The sequence below is a fragment of the Moschus berezovskii genome, chromosome 22, assembly GCF_049115385.1.
Source record: "Moschus berezovskii isolate FMDL1 chromosome 22, NW_MosBer_1.0, whole genome shotgun sequence".
Lineage (NCBI taxonomy): Eukaryota > Metazoa > Chordata > Mammalia > Artiodactyla > Moschidae > Moschus > Moschus berezovskii.
The window spans coordinates 16031176-16052649 of NC_142481.1; the positions used below are offsets into that span (position 1 = coordinate 16031176).

At 40.8% G+C, this 21474-nt stretch overlaps 1 protein-coding gene across 5 annotated transcripts in view; it reads right to left on the minus strand.

Annotated features, from left to right (window-relative positions):
* ZNF570 (zinc finger protein 570) overlaps positions 1 to 19022 on the minus strand; it is a 36563-nt gene extending 17541 nt beyond the window's left edge. The window contains exons 1-5 of one of the 5 annotated variants that reach the window (XM_088830874.1): positions 18361 to 18508; positions 17576 to 17650; positions 5010 to 5110; positions 2600 to 2726; positions 2185 to 2280 (exon numbers count right to left, since the gene is read on the minus strand). In XM_088830874.1, the coding sequence (XP_088687000.1) occupies positions 2185 to 2280; positions 2600 to 2633 (130 nt within the window). In that variant the 5' untranslated portion in view covers positions 2634 to 2726; positions 5010 to 5110; positions 17576 to 17650; positions 18361 to 18508. The other 4 variants (XM_055410848.2, XM_055410850.2, XM_055410851.2 and 1 more) reach the window with 4 other exon arrangements.
* Between the last annotated feature and the right edge of the window lie 2452 nt (positions 19023 to 21474).

Sequence of the window (21474 nt, forward strand, 5' to 3'; positions counted from 1 at the left end):
AACAGAAGAGGAAATCAAAATAGCCTTTTATAAATACAAAAAGATCCCAAATATTTTTTACTAATCAAAGAAATTCATATGACAAGTATAAGTAAATATTTCACACATGTCAAATTTGCAAAAAATTTTAAATATGTTAATTCTCAGTCTGGAGCAATGAATACTCTCACACACAGCTATTAGAAATTTAAGTTAGTACAAGTAATTTGGAAAGTAAAATAGCATTATGCAGTAAATTCCTGGCTATATTCTCTACATGAACTCCAGCATATGTGCACCATCAGTCACACATAATAAGGTTCATAGCAGTAACACTTATAATAACAGAAGACTGAAACAATTCAAATGCCCTTCAGTGGATAAATTATGATTTTCACAGTGGAATATATCATTTCACCAGGAAAAAAATTCAATGAAAAACAGTGACTAAAATCAATATAGATGAATCTGAGGAATATAATTTTGAGTTGAAAAAGTCAGAATTAGCAGCACAATGTATTTCCATTTTCATAAGAAACTGAAAGTATGCAAATATAAATATTTTGCTTAGGGATATATATGGCAAAACTACAAAGAAAAGTCAAGAAATGATAAGCAGAGTTGTAGGATGATGGTTACCCTAGTGAGGGGTAGGGATGGGCCAAAAGTAGGGAGCGATACATCACTAAGAAGGGACCCTCAAAGGCCTAAAATGGCACTGATAATCTTCTATTTCTTAAGTTAAGAAGTAGGTACATTTTTTGTTATATTATTACTTAAACTACATATTTAGGCTAATATATATTTATGTGTATGTAGTTTATTTAATAATAATTAATACAATTTAGCCATGTCTTCTTTGACACTACAGTTCCACATCAAAATTTTTTCTTAAAAATCTGAACAAGAACATAAAAGTTTGGGGAGAGGTAGTCGAGATTGGGGTGGAATGAGATGGGGAGTAGTGTTGATAGAGATGTTTACAGAGACCCTAATTTTCTTCTGAACTTTAGTCTTTCATTTTACCTGAATGCATCCTATGTCTGTATGAAATTCATTCCTATACCACAAAGCTAAACTCTTAACCTCTTCTCTCTTAAATGTTTTCTAGCTTCTAACCTGTGTTTTTGTTAAAGACTATCTTCTTAATTAACCAGATTCCTCTTTCACCTCTGAGTTTTATGTCAGCTTTCTTTTTAAATATGCTGTTTACAGCTATATTGTATTTCTCCTACAAGCCTATAAATTATTTGATTTTTTACATTTTTGTACAACACCTTAGCATCTTTCAAGTACTCTAAAGTACTAATTCAATAATCTTGACTAAAAGAATGAATGAACTGACCATTAAGAGAAAAATGAGGCATTCAGAGATAATTTACTACTATTATAATACTAGTAGCTAACAGCTTTTGAGCTCATATGAGATAGAAACTGTTGAAAGCACTTTAAAAATATTATCCTAGTTTACAGATGAGAAAAAATTTTCACTTCATGTAGGTGTCAGGGTTTGAACTTGTTACTTTAGTTACAGCTGTGCATAGAGCTCAAAAAGTCATCAGATTAGGAAAAGATTCTTTTTTTTTTTCCCTTTGGATGTTGAAAGCTTTATTTTGAAATTTCATGCAGACAGAAGATGGAGGGCCAGACATAGGCCTGAGGGAGGCTTGTGTACCTGAGCTTGGTAAAGGCTAGAAGAGGGGACTTCCCTTGTGGTCCAGTGGTTAAGAATCTCCATTCCAATTCAGTGGATGCAAAGATCCCATAGGCTGTGGAGCAACTAAGCCCATGCACCGCAACTACTGGGCCCCCAAGCTCTACGGCCCATGCTCTGAAACAAGAGAAACCTGCACACCGCAATGAGAAGCCTTTGCACTGCAACAAGAGAAGCTCTTGAGCCGAAACTAGAGAAAGCATGTGTGCTGCAACAAAGACCCAGCTCAGCCAAAATTAGAACAGAAAGGCTGGAAGATGTTTATGAAACTAGAAAAGGAAGGGGACTCAGAGAAGAGGGGGTAAAGTGGGCAAGAAGAGACAGTTCAGAGTATCAGCTTTCGAAGAACAACCTCAAATGACTCAAGTTTCTACTAAGACCTAGAACATTTGAGAGGAATATGCCAACAACAGAGTGAAGAGGTGCTACCTTGAGTCAAGTTGGGCTGTACCCTGCAAAGGCTTTTGCCTGCCTATTTCCTCTTCACTCACCTGAGCACAAGACTTTTGTCATCTCTCTCTTCGCCATCCAGGGCTCCTTCCCTTGTTCCAACAATAATATCACACTTGGTTTAGAAAAGCAAAGTCCTGCGTACATGGAAAGAAACCAAATTTGGTCATGCTGTAGATATCTGAGAACTCACATCCAATTATTTGATCATTGGGGAAGAGGGAGCTTACAGGAAGCCAGAGAAAAATGTGATGAGGACATGCATATAACGGACAGGGAAGCTAGAACTTCCAACACAGATTAATAACAGACCCATTCACTGCCAACTCACAAATATTAACCTGTTACTTTGGCACAGGCAGCAGACATTCAGCCAAGCACTACAGATGCTAACCCCCAAAATCACAATGATACCCTTATGAATAGAAGCTCAGTTTTACAAGAAGACATTCTTACCCAGTGATACCAAGATCCTGTAGTTCTCCAGCATCACATTACTGTACAGATGCCTTTGAGAAGGATTTAGGCAATCCCACTCCTCTTGGGAGAAGTCTACAGCCACATCTCTGAAGGTCACCAACTCCTGAAATGAAATGAAATAACCTTATCTCTTCCCATACTCGCCTTATTCATTCTGCCCCAGGCACACGGGGCTCCCAGATACACCTTCAGATGTGCAGAATGTTCCCCCCAGGGCTTTTGTACTTCTCAGATCATTCTGTATAAAAACAGCAATGTTCTTATCACAGTTCCCTATTCTCCTAACCCTGGTTATTTTTCTCCTTGGTACTTAATTATTCTGTTATTGACTGTCTGCTTCCCTACCTCCACTCTGTCCATGAGGGCAGAGTATGTTTTTGTTTTGGTCACTTCTATATTCCAGTTACAGAACAGTATCTGGCACACATGAGGCTTATTCAAATATTTGCTGAATAAACTGAATGAATGAATGAATGTTTTGCAAAAGTCAAGAAGCTATAAGAGGATGTAAAATGAGACTATAAAGTGCTTACTGTATCTCCCAAAATTGTATTATACCAAGCAAAACAAATCATCAGTTCCATTAAAATGCAAATACTTTAATCCAGACTACTTAAAATTTTGTGTAAAGAAATACATAATAGTATTTTGGCCTATAGGGGCTAAGCAAAGTTCTTAAAAACTTGGAATTATGCTATGATTCAGCTGGATTCCAGGTTTCCATAATGTGACCATCTAATGAAAGCTAATATACATAATGTGTTTGTGTGTGGGGATACATACACACATGTAAATTATTTTGTTGTTGTTTTTTTTTTTTTTACAAAATTAGAAGAGGTGAATCTGTCAAACCAAGATTATTTTATTGGGCATTTTATTCAATTTTGTCATAGTTTAAAAAACTCTCTCTACAAAATAAAGTTTGAACAAACTCTGGGAGATAGTGAAGGGCAGAGAAACCTGGTGTGCCACAGCCCATGGGGTCACAAAGAGTTGGACACAAGTTAGTGACTGAGCAAGAAAATTAAGTAGTCTTAAAGTGTTTTTCAACACTCAGTAACTTTTTTTCTTCATTATATTAAGCAGTGTCAGGAAGCATCTAACAGGAGGCTTCCTGTGTGCTGTTTTGGATCTGTCAGGAACTCTCTGTTCCTTATTAATTCCTAGAGGAGAGGCAAGCCTCTCCAGGGGGCTGAGGAATCCAGGCATTTCCTTCATTAGTTTTTCTATACGGTGATAAGTACTCTCTTCCTTTTTATGAACCATATGGTAAAAAGTGATTATTTACAACTCTCTCTCTTTAATATGGATCACCTATGTTTTGTAAGTCTGGAATTTTAATCTTTATCTTTGCTGAGAATAACTACAGTATATATGCCCACACCATGTTGATTAAAACACCTTTGCTCCATCAGAGCTTTGGTCCCTGTGTCTTGCTTTCTCTCTCTCTCTTCAAGGTAATTCGTGGAGCATAGAGGCTCTCTGGGTTCACTTTCCTGGCGGGGCTTCTAAGACCCTCACAAGAAGGCGCTCTGTGCTTTCACCCCATCGAGAGGGCACCTGAGGCCTTCGTGAACAGAGCAAGCCCCGTGCAGGGGCTTTATTGGCTTTCTGTGTAAACCAAGGAAGATCAGCCTCTTTCTCTCTCCTTCACTTTCTTATCGGTCAACTCTGGACTACCAGGTTCCAGTCCATTAAAGGACCTCAACAAGTGACACCCAGAACAGGAGCTTGGTACACGTAGGCAGATTCGGCTGGAGTGACCCCAGGGCCTATTGAGGCCGGTAAGTACTAAGACATGGGTAATGTGGCTGGAAAGCCCCATCACTTTTCTACTTTACTTTATCACTTATTTAAAGTTCAGGGACTTAATGAAACGTATGCTGATTTTTTAGCTAGATTAGAAACTGCTATTTCCCGTAATATAATTGGAGAAGAAGCCAAAAGGGAACTAGAGAAATTACTTATGAAAATGCAAATCAGAAATATCAAAAAGCTATAGCTACAATTCGTGAGACAGGGACTATTATTAATTATTTAAAGGCTTGTCGAAATCTAGGATTAGAAACTCAAAAGATGCAAATGCTGGCTGAAACAATGGTTGCTGCCTTTAGAAAGGGAAATGAAAGACGCTTTGCATGTGAAAATAAGAACCATTTAAAAAGAGAATGCCCTAAAAAAGCTAATTAAAAAAAAAAGGAAAACACACACACATATATATATATATAAATAAAAATCCTCCAAAAATCTGCCCTCGCTGCTGTAAAGGAATGCATTGGGCCAAAGATTGTAAGTCTAAATAAGGAAAACCTATTCCAGGTAACTCCAAGCAGGGGAACTCCCAAGTCCTCTTCAACAAAAACCAGGGGCAAATTCCATCTTTTACCTGAAACCCTCAACATCCGGCGGTGCTACCGTCGATATACCAGCTTTGTTTTTAGATAATATGAAGTTAATGAGCTCTATTTAAATTCATATTCACGCGAACTGTAAAATATTCAATATTAAATATAATGTTTATTTAAATATACATAATTTAAATATAATTGTTTGCTAATCTAATTAAGACATGTCTTAAATCATCAACATTATATAATACTTTTATTATGCCTAGGTTTAAGGTAAACTAAGTTTGTCAACAAAAAGGTAACTATATATACATAAATATATAAATGAGATAAAAATGTTTAGATAAACTCTATTAAAAATAATTATATTTTAATAGAATAATATTAATATTATAATATTAATTATATTATAATTAATATAATATTAATAATTATATTAATATATTAATTAAATATTATATTAATATAATATATATTAGTTATATATATTAGTTAATTATATATTAATATAATATTAATAATTATATAATATTATAATAGAATAATATTGATATATTTAATAATATATTTTTAATAGAATAATCTATTATTATAATCTAAAATAATCTCTTAGGATTGGGATAACTTAAATTTCTAGAGTTGTACTAAACTAAATAATAAAAGTTTATTAAATAACTAGGTCATTTCCAAATAAAATAAGATTTTAAAACATTAATTACTGAACATTAACTTCCTCTTACAAAGTTTTTCTTACAGAAAAACTAAAGAGATTTTAAACTATTAATAAATATATAATGTATATTTTTATATATAAATATATATTTGTATATATTATAATATGATAAATATATTCACCAATATATAAAATGCTAATATACAAGACACTTCATAGTTGATAAACAAAGGTATGCTATTAATAAAAAGATAGAAGATATGGCAAATAAAATGATGATTACAAAAATATTAAAAAAAAGGTTTATGACAAATAAAAGAGAAATTATAAGCAGCTAAGAAACTTATAGATACACAACTAGAACTAAAACATATTGAAGAATCTTGTTCTTCTTGGAACGGTCATATTTTTGTTATATAAAGGAATCTAACAAATGGTGTCTCCTAACCCACTCCAGTACTCTTGCCTGGAAAATCCCATGGGTGGAGGAGCCTGGTAGGCTGTAGTCCATGGGGTCGCGAAGAGTCGGATACGACTGAGCGACTTCACTTTCACTTTTCACTTTCATGCATTGGAGAAGGAAATGGCAGCCCACTCCAGTGTTCTTGCCTGGAGAATCCTAGAGACGGCGGAGCCTGGTGGGCTACCATCTATGGGGTCGCACAGAGTCGGACACGACTGAAGTGACTTAGCAGCAGCAGCAGCAGCAACAGACCTTAAAAAAGTTAATCCATCTATGAAACCTATGGGTGCATTACAACCAGAAATCCCACCACCTACCACTATTACAAGATTGCTTCCTTAATATACATTTAGACCGAGAGAGTTTCACTTTCTCTCTCCCTTATATTAGACCTCATAAACAGTACCAATAGACTGTACTGCCACAAGGGATGATAAATTCTCCCACCATCTGTCAATACTACATAGCCAAAGCCCTTGAGCCTGTGAGAAAACAATTTCCTAACTTGTTATTATATATTGTTTTTGGCTCCATCTATCTTAGAAACTCAACACATGTTTGATATAGTTGTCTGGATTAATCATTGCCCCGAAAAAAATTCAAACCTCTACACTTTACCATTACTTGGGGTTTGTTGTTAATAGGCAACACATTACTCCCCAACTAACTCAGATCTGTACTGATAAATTATCAACCTTAAATGATTTTCAAAAGCTATTAGATGATATTAATTGCATTAGGCCTTTTTTCAGTTCAGTTCAGTAACTCAGTCGTGTCCGATTCTTTGCGACCCCATGAATCACAGCATGCCAGGTCTCCCTGTCCATCACCAACTCCTGGAGTTCACTCAGACTCACCTCCATCGAGTCGGTGATGCCATCCAGCCATCTCATTCTCTGTCGTCCCCTTCTCCTCCTGCCCCCAATCCCTCCCAGCATCAGAGTCTTTTCCAGTGAGTCAACTCTGTGCATGAGGTGGCCAAAGTACTGGAGTTTCAGCTTTAGCATCAGTCCTTCCAATGAACACCCAGGACTGATCTCCTTTAGGCATTGCTAATTATCAACTGAATAACCTATTTTATACTTTAAAAGGAGATCCTGATTAGCAGCATTCACTTTCTCAAGAGGCATGGGAGGGACTCTATTTGATGCAAAATAAATTACAAAAACAATTTCTTACTCACATCAAACTAGATTTACCTCTAGAATTCTTTATACTCTCCTTTCCTCATTCTCCCACAGGACTTCTTGCCCAAAAGGAACACCCAGTAGAATAGATCTATACCCGTTCTGGGGGAATAAAGTCACTTACCCTACCTTGATTTAATTGCTCTAATCATTATCAATGGAAAAATAGGACTAAAACTTTAATTGGCTCCTATCCTCATAAAATTGTAATACCTATCAATAAATCTCAATTTGAGAATGCTTTACAAACTTCTACCGATTTCCAAATAGCTCTTCTGAAATTATTTTAGAGAAATTTCATTTCATCATCCTTCTGGTAAGCCGTGGAATTTCTTCAAAAATACTAAATTTATTGTTTCTCACATTATCAGCTCACAGCCTATACCACAGGCTGAGGTTTTTTATATAAAAACACCAAAGCTTCCTTCTGGTCTCTTAAGAAATATAAAGCCTTTTATACTAAATTTCATTCTGCTCAACAAAATGAATTATATGCTCTTATTCAAGTTATTTGCCTACATCCTTACCCAATTAATATAGTCTCTGACTCTATATATTCTGTTTTTGTGTTAAAAAATATAAAAACTTCCACCATAAACTCCAATCAACCTATTATTCAACAACTCTTTTTCGAACTACAATCTGTTGTTAAAAACCACAATTCTCCTATTTATATTACACATATTCAAGATTGTCTTCTGGGCCTGATGACTTGTGGTAATGAACAAACTGATAAGCTGGTTTCTTTTGCTACTCCGGATGCTCTGTTGCATAACAATGCTGGCTCCGTACACCAGCTTTAGGAAATCCCATACCGCCAGGCTAAAGAAATTATTAGTAACTGTTCTACTCCTAGACCCCTACATCAACCCATCACACAAGGTATTAATCCTTGCGGTTTGCAACCTAATGCTTTTACTTGGGCCACACCTCTTCACGGTGAGGCTACACAACACGTTATAACTCACTTATCAGCTTGTTTTGCTGTAATGGGAACTCCTAGTTCTATAAAAACAGACAATGGACCTGCCTATATTTTTAGACACTTTAAACAATTTTTACAATCTTTTTCTATTAAACATACTACAGGTATTCCTTATAATCCACAGGCACAACGCATAGTCAAACGAACACATCACACACTAAAGCTGCAAATAAAAAAATTAAAAAAGGGGGAATACACAGGAACACTATTGTCTTCCTGACCTAAAGCAGACTTTTACTATATTCCAACATAAGATATTTTCTAAACCTATAACTATTGTTGTTGCTGTTGCTGTTGCTAAGTCGCTTCAGTCGTGTCCGACTCTGAGCGACCCCATAGACGGAAGCCCACCAGGCTCCCCTGTCCCTGGGATTCTCCAGGCAAGAACACTGGAATGGGTTGCCATTTCCTTCTCCAATGTGTGAAAGTGAAAAGTGAAAGTGAAGTCGCTCAGTCGTATCCGACCCTTAGCGACCCCACGGACTGCAGCCTACCAGGCTCCTCCATCCATGGGATTTTCTAGGCAAGAGTACTGGAGTGGCTTGCCATTGCAGCTTTATTTGTTTTAAATTTTTTAACCTCTTCAGAAGATTCGACCCAAGGGGGCCCCCCAGCATTCAAAATGGAGATGAAACAACAAGAACCCCAGAAAGAAGAAATTCCAATATGGGACATGGCAGCTCTAAAGATATCCAGGAAGCACCGCCTTTGGTGGCATCACCCTTATAATCTCCCCACTTGGGGACAAATAAAAACCCTTACTAATCAAGCTGAAAATTTGGTCTTTCAACAGGGAATGCCTCGGAGTCCTGATTACATTTTCCTGGCAATGCCCAGCTGCCACGCGTCACCTCTGACTAATCATACTTACTGGGCTTACATACCCAACCCCCCTCTATTACAGGAGGTCGAATCGACAGAGAGAGGACCAATCCTTTCAACTAATGACTCTATACATATGCCTTCTCCCTAGAACAGTAAAGGGCCCTCACACCCTGTGGAAGAGGGAAAGCTAATTAACATTTCTTTAGGATATGAAGTCCTTCCCTTGTGAAGGGGCCCAGGGAAACTACGCATAAACGTCAGCCGACAAACTTGGGTTTTCGTCCTGACTCCAAAAGAAGGCCTTAGGACATTGCTTGGGTTATTTACTGTGAACCATGTTTACACTACTGAAACTTTAGGGAAAGAACAAAAAGCATTATGTAAAAGGTCAATATTACAGTAATCCAAGGATATACCCCAACTAGTAACGCTGAAGAAGCCGAAGTTGAACGGTTCTATGAAGACCTACAAGACCTTTTAGAACTAACACCCAAAAAAGATGTCCTTTTCATTATAGGGGACTGGAATGCAAAAGTAGGAAGTCAAGAAACGCCTGGAGTAACAGGCAAATTTGGCCTTGGAGCACGGAATGAAGCAGGACAAAGGCTAATAGAGTTTTGCCAAGAGAACGCACTGGTCATAGCAAACACCCTCTTTCAACAACACAAGAGAAAACTCTACACATGGACATCACCAGATGGTCAACACCAAAATCAGACTGATTATATTCTTTGCAGCCAAAGATGGAGAAGCTCTATACAGCTAGCAAAAACAAGACCAGGATCTGACTGTGGCTAAGATCATGAACTCCTTATTGCCAAATTCAGACTTAAATTGAAGAAAGTAGGGAAAACCACTAGCCCATTCAGATATGACCTAAATCAAATCCCTTATGATTATACAGTGGAAGTGAGAAATAGATTAAGGGACTAGATCTGATAGAGTGCCTGACGAACCATGGACGGAGGTTCGGAGGTTCGTGATATTGTACAGGAGACAGGGAGACCATCCCCATGGAAAAGAAATGCAAAAAAGCAAAATGGCTGTCTGAGGAGGCCTTACAAATAGCTGTGAAAAGAAGAGAAGCGAAAAACAAAGGAGAAAAGGAAAGATATAAGCATCTGAATGCAGAGTTCCAAAGAATAGCAAGGAGAGATAAGAAAGCCTTCCTCAGTGATCAATGCAAAGAAATAGAGGAAAACAACAGAATAGGAAAAACAAGAGATCTCTTCAAGAAAATTAGAGATACCAAGGGAACATTTCATGCAAAGATGGGCTCGATAAAGGACAGAAATGGTATGGACGTAACAGAAGCAGAAGATATTAAGGAGAGGTGGCAAGAATACACAGAAGAACTGTACAAAAAGATCTTCACGACCCAGATAATCACAATGGTGTGATCACTCACCTAGAGCCAGACATCTTGGAATGTGAAGTCAAGTGGGCTTTACAAAGCATCACTACGAACAAAGCTAGTGGAGGTAATGGAATTCCAGTTGAGCTATTTCAAATCCTGAAAGATGATGCTGTGAAAGTGCTGCACTCAATATGCCAGCAAATTTGGAAAACTCAGCAGTGGCCACAGGACTGGAAAAGGTCAGTTTTCATTCCAATCCGAAAGGAAGGCAATGCCAAAGAATGCTCAAACTACCACACAATTGCACTCATCTCACTAGCTAGTAAAGTCATGCTCAAAATTTCCAAGCCAGGCTTTAGCAATATGTGAACTGTGAACTCCCAGATGTTCAGGCAGGTTTTAGAAAAGGCAGAGGCACCAGAGATCAAATTGCCAATATCCACTGGATCATGGGGAAAACAAGAGAGTTCCAGAAAAACATCTATTTCTGCTTCATTGACTATGCCAAAGCCTTTGACTGTGTGGATCACAATAAACTGTGGAAAATTCTGAAAGAGATGGGAATACCAGACCACCTGACCTGCCTCTTGAGAAACCTGTATGCAGGTCAGGAAGCAACAGAACTGGACATGGAACAACAGACTGGTTCCAAATAGGAAAAGGAATACGTCAAGGTTGTATATTGTCACCCTGTTTATTTAACTTATATGCAGAGTACATCATGAGGAACGCTGGGCTAGAAGAAGCACAAGCTGGAATCAAGATTGCTGGGAGAAATATCAATAACCTCAGATATGCAGATGACACCACCCTTATGGCAGAAAGTGAAGAGGAACTAAAAAGCCTCTTGATGAAAGTGAAAGAGGAGAGTGAAAAAGTTGGCTTGAAGCTCAACATTCAGCAAACTAAGATCATGGCATCTGGTCCCATCATTTCATGGGAAATAGATGGGGAAACAGTGGAAACAGTGTCAGACTATGTTTTTGGGCTCCAAATTCACTGCAGATGCTGATTGCAGCCATGAAATTAAAAGACGCTTACTCCTTGGAAGGAAAGTTATGACCAACGCAGAGACATTACTGTGCCAACAAAGGTCCCTCTAGTCAAGGCTATGGTTTTTCCAGTGGTCATGTATGGATGTGAGAGTTGGACCGTGAAGAAAGCTGAGTGCCAAAGAATTGATGCTTTTGAACTGTGGTGTTGGAGAAGACTCTTGAGAGGCCCTTGGACTGCAAGGGGATCCAACCAGTCCATTCTAAAGGAGATCAGTCCTGGGTGTTTTCTGGAAGGACTGATGCTAAAGCTGAAACTCCAATAATTTTGCCAACTCATGCGAAGAGTTGACTCACTGGAAAAGACTGTGATGCTGAGAGGGATTGGGGGCAGGAGAAGGGGACGACAGAGAATGAGATGGCTGGATGGCATCACCAACTCGATGGATATGAGTTTTAGTGAACTTCGGGGGTTGGTGATGGACAGGGAGGCCTGGGGTGCTGTGATTCATGGGGTCACAAAGAGTAGGACATGACTGAGAGACTGAACTGAACTGAACTGAAAAGTTTACTAATGAAACATTACCATGACAAGGGACTTCTTGGGTGGCTTGACTGTGGACTAGCCCCACCTCATCCTAGGATAGTCCTCGATACTGCCAGAGTGGGCCTGAGCAATAGGACATTTGGAAACTTGGTGCAACCACCGAAAAACTTGGAACTTGGACCAGACATTTTACAGGGACAAGTGTTCATAGTAACTATTTCTATAATCAGTCATATTTTATACAGGCCCATGTCCCACTTCCTTTTGTTATAGCCATAGGAAATTTACAATTTAATAACACTTTACGTTTGTAACTTGTATTAATTGCAAACTATATACTTGTCTTCACTCCTCTATTTGTTTAAGCTACTCAATCTAGTGTTCAGTTCAGTTCAGTCGCTCAGTCGTGTCCGACTCTCCGCGACCCCATGAACACCAGGCTTCCCTGTCCATCACCAACTCCCGGAGTACACTCAAACTCATGTCCACAGAGTTGGTGATGCCATCCAGCCATCTCATTCTCCATCGTCCCCTTCTCCTCCCGCCCCCAACCTTTCCCAGCATCAGAGTCTTTTCCAGTGAGTCAACTCGTCACATGAGGTGGCCAAAGTATTTCAGTTTCAGCTTTAGCATCAGTCCTTCCAATGAACATCCAGGATTGATCTCCTCTAGAATGGACTGGTTGGATCTCCTTGCAGTATAAGGGACTCTCAAGAGTCTTCTCCAACACTCCTGTTCAATTCAATCATACTGCCTACAACTGGGAACAAATCAAATTTCATTTACAAAATATACATGATAATGCCTCTCTGAATGTACAATTACTGCAAAAGGAAATCTTTAAAACTTTTTCTAAACATCTGCCCTCTTCCACTAATTTGAAAACTTTAACTGAACAAATTATCCAGGCTAGACTCACGAAGATGGTTTCAAAGTATTACCCACAGCATCAGGTCTGGAACTGTAACTTTGGTGATTGTCTTGATAATTATATTTGTTGTTAACCATTGCCTTTCTATAAGGTTGGTTAATACTAATCAAACTCATTTGGTCAGGACCTTTTTTTTTTTAACAAATATAATAAAATAGGGGGAATTGTCAGGAAGCATCTAACAGGAGGCTTCCTGTGTGCTGTTTTGGATCTGTTAGGAATTCTCTGTTCCTTATTAATTCCTGAATATTCAGGAATTAAGAGGAGAGGCAAGCCTCTCCAGGGGGCTGAGGAAGCCAGGCATTTCCTTCATTAGTTTTTCTATACGGTGGTAAGTACCCTCTTCCTTTTTATGAACCATATGGTAAAAGTGATTATTTACAACTCTGTCTCTTTAATATGGATCACCTATGTTTTGTAAGTCTGGAATTTTAATCTTTATCTTTGCTGAGAATAACTACAGTATATATGCCCACACCATGTTGATTAAAACACCTTTGCTCCATCAGAGCTATGGTCCCTGTGTCTTGCTTTCTCTTTCTCTCTGTCTTCAGGCTAATTCTTGGAGTGTACAGGCTCTCTGGATTCACTTTCCTAGCCGGGCTTCTAAGACCCTCGCGAGAAGGCACTCTGTGCTTTCACCCCATCGAGAGGGCGCCTGAGGCCTTCATGAACAGAGCAAGCCCCATGCAGGGGCTTTATTGGCTTTCTGCGTAAACCAAGGAATATCAGCCTCTTTCTCTCTCCTTTAGTTTCTTATCGGTCGACTCTAGACCACCAGGTTCCGGTCCATTAAAGGACCTCAACAAAGTAGTTTGTGAATTTCTCCTTCTTTGACCTAGCAATAACATCCCTAATATATTGCAGAAATGTTCCTGTTTGGTTTGGTCATATACATGCTTCCAAAAATGTTTTCCTTAGCTTACATAGATTTGTATAATAAACACATAAATTTTTTATATATGATATACACATTCTTCACTGAGTCCTTCATTTATACAGTCAATGAAAATAATTACAGTGTCAATGCAAGGAGTTTAAATTCTAAACCTCAAATATCTGACCTCTAACAAAGAACCTCTGAAAATATTTGACCTCTAACCAAATACTTGGTTTCAAAATCCATTCATAATTATAATCAAACCCATCTGAAGAAAAGAGTTCCCTTGACCTTTTTGCCTTACAGACACATCATTCTCAGCAGAGAAGACAACTTCCCCTGAGGCCTTGTCATGTACTGACTTATTTCTCACATCACTTGTACTGCAGCACATGGAGCTGAGGTAAGTGACCTCTTAGCTCCTTATACTTGTTTTCAGACCACTGTCCCACCCTCTTCCCTAAAATATACCTAGTTTTCCATCTCATGAAATCAGGCTGTAGCTGTGTATGATCGCTTCTTTTAATTATCTACCAGTTTCTGGTAGATACCAATTCTCTGTCATTCCTTTAACACTTTAGGATCTTGTCTCACTGTCACTTTCTCCAATGCTACTCCCATTATACATAATCTTTGGTCACTTCAATATTCATATAAATAACCCTTCCAACAACCTGGCCTCTCGGTTCTCTGACCCCACCTTCTCCAATAAGCTTGTCCTCCCCATCACTTCATGGGAAATAGATGGGAAACAGTGTAAACAGTGTCAGACTTTATTTTTTTGGGCTCCAAAATCACTGTGGATGCTGATTGCAGCCATGAAATTAAAAGACGCTTACTCCTTGGAAGGAAAGTTAGGACCAACCTAGATAGCATATTAAAAAGCAGAGACATTACTGTGCCAACAAAGGTCCATCTAGTCAAGGCTATGGTTTTTCCAGTGGTCATGTATGGATGTGAGAGTTGGACCGTGAAGAAAGCTGAGTGCCAAAGAATTGATGCTTTTGAACTGTGGTGTTGGAGAAGACTCTTGAGAGGCCCTTGGATTGCAAGGAGATCCAACCAGTCCATTCTAAAGGAGATCAGTCCTGGGTGTTCATTGGAAGGACTGATGCTAAAGCTGAAACTCCAATACTTTGGCCACCTCATGCGAACAGTTGACTCACTGGAAAAGACTCTGATGCTGAGAGGGATTGGGGGCAGGAGGAGAAGGGGACGACAGAGAATGAGATGGCTGGATGGCATCACCAACTCAATGGACATGAGTTTGAGTGAACTCTGGGAGTTGGTGATGGACAGGGAGGCCTGGCGTGCTGTGATTCATGGGGTAGCAAATATTCAGACATGTCTGAGTGACTGAACTGAACTGAACCACACTTCTACAGTCACTTCATTATCAGTTAGTACCAAACCCCCCATAATCTCAATTCTCCTACTTTCACTTTTACCTCCTATATTGCAATTTTTTCCCCCGGTACCCTAATTAGGATGGGCTTCTCGGTGGCACTAGTGGTAAAGAACCCACCTGCCAAAGCAGGAGACACAAGAGACATGGGTTCAAGCCCTGGGTTTGAAGATCCCCTGGAGGAAGGCATGGTAATCCACTCCAGTATTTTTGCTGGGAGAATCCCATGGACAGAGGAGCCTGGTGGGCGATAGTCTATGGGGTTGCAAAGAGTAGGATAGGACTGAAGTGACTTAGTATGCATACCCTAATTAGGATCATTCTTTGACCCCACAAGAACCTACAAATCATTAATCTTACATTTCACTGCTCTTCATTCCCACATACCCTCACATCCTAGAACAACCATTTGTTATAATCACACCCAGGCATATACCCTCAACTTCTCTGCCCCTTTTCACTTAACTGTACTCATCTGGGCCACAGCTATCACTGAGCATACTTGGTTTCTGTACCCAGCACACCTTAATTTTATTTAGAGAAATCATTTTCATTGGTCTCATTTTAAATTCATGATCACTAACTTCAAGTGAACCACAATAATACATTTCTATCTACCTTCATGATACAATTCTCTAGTCCATTCATTTCCCCTACCCTCCCAAATGACCATTTGATACTTTCTTCCCTCTCCTCACATCTTCAATCCCTCCATCCTTACTCTCAGCTAAAAATCTTGGTTTGTTTCACTGAAAAAAAAAAAAAAAGCCATTTTTAAGAGGGTTTCCACAGATTCCCACAACATCTACACATTTACTTGCATGTGGGCCATATACTCTTTTTTTTAATCTTTATTGAATTTGTTACTACTTCTGTTTTACGTGTTGGTTTTTTGGCTGCAAGGCATGTGGGATCTTAGCTCCCCAATCAGGGGTGGAATCCATACCCCCTGCATTGGAAGGCAAAGTCTTAATCACTGGACTGCCAGGGAAGTTCCTGACCCATATACTCTAACTTGATCCTATTACTGTAAATGAACAGCCCACTTACCTAGCAAAGGCAAACCCTTCCATTTGTATCCTAGACCTCAAATCCTCTCAGTTATTCAAGCACAGTCTTTCAGCAATTCCCTTCTCTCTCCTCTTCATCTTCAATTTCCCTTTCTGCTGCATCTTTAAATCAGCCCACAGACACATACCTATCCTTAAAAGACCTTTTTGGTTACCTTAAAAAACCTCCAGTTACCACCTATTTCTCTTCTTTCCTTACAGCTAAACTATGTGAAAGACTTGTCTCTACTTTTCATTATTTCTCTCCCTATCCTGAAGAGGAATGACATAATGTGATGTGTAACAGGAACACTGTGGCTGCTCTGTTGAGAGCAGACTAAAGACAGTAAGGGTGGAAATAGAGGGACAAGTTAAGACAGCATAGCAACAATCCAAGTGAGGAATGACAGTTTACATCAGAATGGAAACTGGTGGTAGTAAAAAGAGGTCAGGTTCTGGATATATTTTGAAGGTAGGACAATTTCCTGATGGAAGATTTTTAGCTTGAACTTAGATGGGAAGTAGGTAAGAAGTTTCTAATTGTTTTCCTGTTCCTATCCTTGTCCCATTCAGTTTCTTTTCAGTAGCAGCCAGAGTGATCCTATTAAATGGGAATCTGATCATGCCATTCCTATGCTCTAAAATTTCCAATGGCTCATTTCACTCAGTTTGAGAAATCTAAATTTGAGGTATCCATTCCACAATCAAATGAAGATGCTGAGTGGATAGCTGGATACATGAGTATGGATTTCTGGAGAGAGTTCTGGGCTGTATACAGTTTGGTAGTTGTTGGCATATAGATGGTATGTAAAGCCATAAGACAGGGTACAATCAACAAATAGTGTAGAGAGAGCAGCAAAGAAGGACTAAGTCCTCTTAGTTAAAAGGTACTTAGTAAAAAGTTTGTTGAATGAATGAACATCTAGATGGAGACTAGAATGAAAAAGTTATTCTGTTTCTAGGGGAATAGCATTTTAGGCAGAGGGAACAGTAAGTGGAAGGCCATGAGTCCCAGAGTATACTCAGTTCACTGCAAAGAATTTAGCGTGGTTGCAACTGAGGGAGTGAAATACAGAGAGAGTGAGAAAAATTAGATGAGGTCACAGGGATAGCCAGGGACCAGACTATGTAGGGCCTTGCAGGTCAAGGCAAAGACTTCAGCATTTGTCCAGAATGAGGTGGGAATCCACTGGAGAGTTTTAAGAAGTGACATGATTGGTCACCCAGAAGTTTCAGCAGAAGGAAAATTAATGCCCACCTGTTTTGAAAAAGGAGGAAAATATTTCAGGAAAAAGAAAACACCAACTCACCTGGTACATGGCTTTAAGAAGTCCAACAGCCATTCTTTACTCCCCTTGACTCTTCTCCTGGGGAATGGCAGTGTCCTTAGATGAGTGAGATGGGGAAGAGAACATGAGAAACTAAGCTTTCCTTGCAGCATCCACAATCATCAGCCAAGAATTTTTCTGCTTTTCATTCCTCTGTTGCACCCTTCCCTCCACTAGAAAGCATAATGGAGACCTAGGAATCTGCTTGCAAACAATGTAACCTGGGCCCAAATCACTTCCTAATTCATTATTTTAACAAGAAATGTTCCAGATTTTACAGTTAAAAACTCCAAGTGATGCAATCATTTGCATAAAGACACAGCTAATAAATAACAACATCAAGATCAAATAAGGGTCTTTCTGACTCCACTTTCCTTCTCCTCTCCAGTAGGTAAGTGATTCTGTCTCCCCACCGCTGTGAGGTTTGGGAGATCTTAGTTCCCTGACCAGGGATTGAACCCTGGCCAGGGCAGTGAGAGCACCTAGTCCTAACCACAGGACCGACAGGGAATTCCTAGGTCAGCAGGTTCTGAAACCTGGAGGCACACTGGCATCACCTGGCCAGCTTTAATAGATATTGGTGGCAGAAGAGTCTCATTCGGTCCCCCTGCTCCTAAACACACACACACACACACACACACAGATTCTTAAAAACTACAGCGCCAACCACCATCTTGCACAGATCACAGCAGCCATGGGTACCGGCAGTTTCACCGTCACCCTCACCCATAGCGCCTAGTCGCAAATACTATGATGGTCTCACTCACCCACTCCAGTCACAAAGAGGCCGAGGACAGAGGAACGAGAGGCAGAAACTATCCTTCTGCCTCAACTCAGTCTCACTCTCTGTGGCACCAACCATCGCTCACTCGCACACACATAGTCACATAGATATTATGTGTACAGGCACCGCGGGTGACAGGCTCACACACCGTAAGGTAACAACCACCGTCTCACACGAAGAGTCACACAGAAAGCCAGGGGGCCAACGTCCGGGTGACCCACTTCCTTCCTACCTGCAGAACCGAACTGCCGGAAGACCAGGTCCCAGCACGGAAGGCTCGCGTAACCTCTCCTCGGGCCCACCTCCTGGCCTGAATCTGATGGAACCCGGCCTTCGCGAGCCTGGAAAAAGGCGACTCGGCCTCCGGAGGACACAAAGGGGCAACGGGCCCAGTGCTCGCGGGGGCCACTGGGAAATGTAGTCCTGACCAGAAGAAGCCTCGGCGCTCTGGAGTTAACTGCCCTGGGAGTTTGTACCACCACCTCCTCTACCCCAGATTTTGCCAAGCGGACCTCTCCCTGGACTTGCAGGAGGAGCCTGCACGTCTCGATCGATTCCTCTCAGCTCTGAGTCTGAGTCCACCACAGAGACAGCGTCAAGCGTCACCCTAAACGGTCGAGATTGAAGGGCGCAGACATAAGGGATCCATCCACCTTCCTTAGCGACGCGTCGCAGAATTACAAACCGCTTGGTAGCCTCAGGGGCCGGGACGAGGCGGGGGGCGGGGGGGGGGGCGGAGCGAAGTGGGCGCGCTCTAGTGCACGCGCGCCTACACAACGTGAGTGAGAAGTGAGTTCCTCTATTTGAGCTGGGGGACCTGAAGAAAGTGTGTATGGGGCAGTTGGGAATGGAATGCGCAGGTATGTTGTCCTTCACCCAGTCCCTCCTTCCCCAGGGTGTTCTTTCTCAGGGAATGGTTTACTTTGAAGACAGGAGGGGAGAGGTCAGGGTAGAGAGTGTCATCTTTTGCATATGATTCCTGAGTTTGTGATTTAGTTATAGTGGATGTGAATGTGTCCCTCTTCCTAAAACGGCTTCTCTGTCGGGTGTCTTCAAAGTTTCTTTACTCCCTACATTCAGATACAAATGTTATCTCAAGAGGACTTACCCGGTTACACTTCTCCGCCCCCCGCCCCGCGACACTTCATGGCTTCTCTGCTGTTGTTGTGTTAGTCGCTCAGTTGTGACCCACTCTTCGAGACCCAGTGGACTGTAGCATGCCAAGTTCCTCTGTCCATGGAATTCTCGAGGCAAGAATACTGGAGTGGGTTGCCATTCCCTTCTCCAGGGGATATTCCCAACCCAGGGAATGAACCTGGGTCTCCTTCATTGCAGGGAGATTCTTTACAGAATTGCAGTCAGAGCCACCAGGGCTCCTTAACCTGACTCTATATCCTGCTTAGTTCAGGAAGCAACAGTTAGAACTGGACATGGAACAACAGACTGGTTCCAAATAGGAAAAGGAGTACGTCAAGGTTGTATATTGTCACCCTGCTTATTTAACTTATATGCAGAGTACATCATGCAAAATGCTAGGCTGGATGAAGCACAAGTGGAATCAAGATTGCCAGGAGAAATATCAATAACCTCAGATATGCAGATGACACCACCCTTATGGCAGAAAGTGAAGAGGAACTCAAAAGCCTCTTGATGAAAGTGAAAGAGGAGAGTGAAAAAGTTGGCTTGAAGCTCAACATTCAGAAAATTAAGATCATGGCATCTGGTCCCATCAGTTCATGGGAAATAGATGGGGAAACAGTGGAAACAGTGTCAGACTTTATTTTGGGGGGCTCCAAAATCACTGCAGATGCTGATTGCAGCCATGAAATTAAAAGACGCTTACTCCTTGGAAGGAAAATTATGACCAACCTAGATGGCATATTAAAAGGCAGAGACATTACATTGCCAACCAAGGTCCATCTAGTCAAGGCTATGGTTTTTCCAGTGGTCATGTATGGATGTGAGAGTTGGAATGTGAAGAAAGCTGATCACCGAAGAATTGATACTTTTGAACTGTGGTGCTGGAGAAGACTCTTGAGAGTCCCTTGTACTGCAAGGAGATCCAACCAGTCCATTCTAAAGGAGATCGATCCTGGGTGTTCATTGGAAGGACTGATGCTAAAGCTGAAACTCCAGTACTTTGGCCACCTCATGCGACGAGTTGACTCACTGGAAAAGACTCTGATGCTGGGAAGGATTGGGGCAGGAGGAGACAGGGACGACAGAGAATGAGATGGCTGGATGGCATCACCAACTCGATGGACATGAGTTTGAGTGAACTCTGGGGGTTGGTGATGGACAGGGAGGCCTGGGGTGCTGTGATTCATGGGGCCGCAAAGAGTCGGACACGACTGAGCGACTGAACTGAACTGATAACTGCTTAGAACAATAGTGTTTGTATTTTAAGGTTTTTACATGTTTTGGCCCTGCTAGGTCTTTGCTGTGGCAAGGGCTCAGCAGCTACAGTGCAGGGGCCCCATTGCCCCACAGATGTGGGATCCCAGTTCCCCTCAGTTCAGTTCAGTTCAGTCGCTCAGTCGTGTCCGACTCTTTGCGGCCCCATGAATCAGAGCACCCCAGGCCTCCCTGTCCATCACCAACTCCCGGAGGCTACTCAAACTCATATCTATCCTGTCAGTGATGCCATCCAACTATCTCATCCTCTGTCGTCCCCTTCTCCTCCCACCTTCAATCTTTCCCAGCATCAGGGTCTTTTCCAATGAGTCGGTTCTTCCCATCAGGTGGCCAAAGTATTGGAGTTTCAGCTTCAGCATCAGTCCTTCCAATGAATATTCAGGACTGATCTCCTTTAGGATGGACTGGTTGGATCTCCTTGCAATCCAAGGGACTCTCAAGAGTCTTCTCCAACACGATAGTTCAAAAGCATCATTCTTTGGCGCTCAGATTTCTTTATAGTCCAACTCTCATGTCCATACATGACTACTGGAAAAACCATAGCTTTGACTAGATGGACCTTTGTTGGTAAAGTAATGTCTCTGCTTTTTAATATGCTGTCTAGGTTGGTCAAAGCATTTCTTCCAAGGAGCAAGCGTCTTTTAAATTCATGGCTACAGTCACCATCTGCAGTGATTTTGGA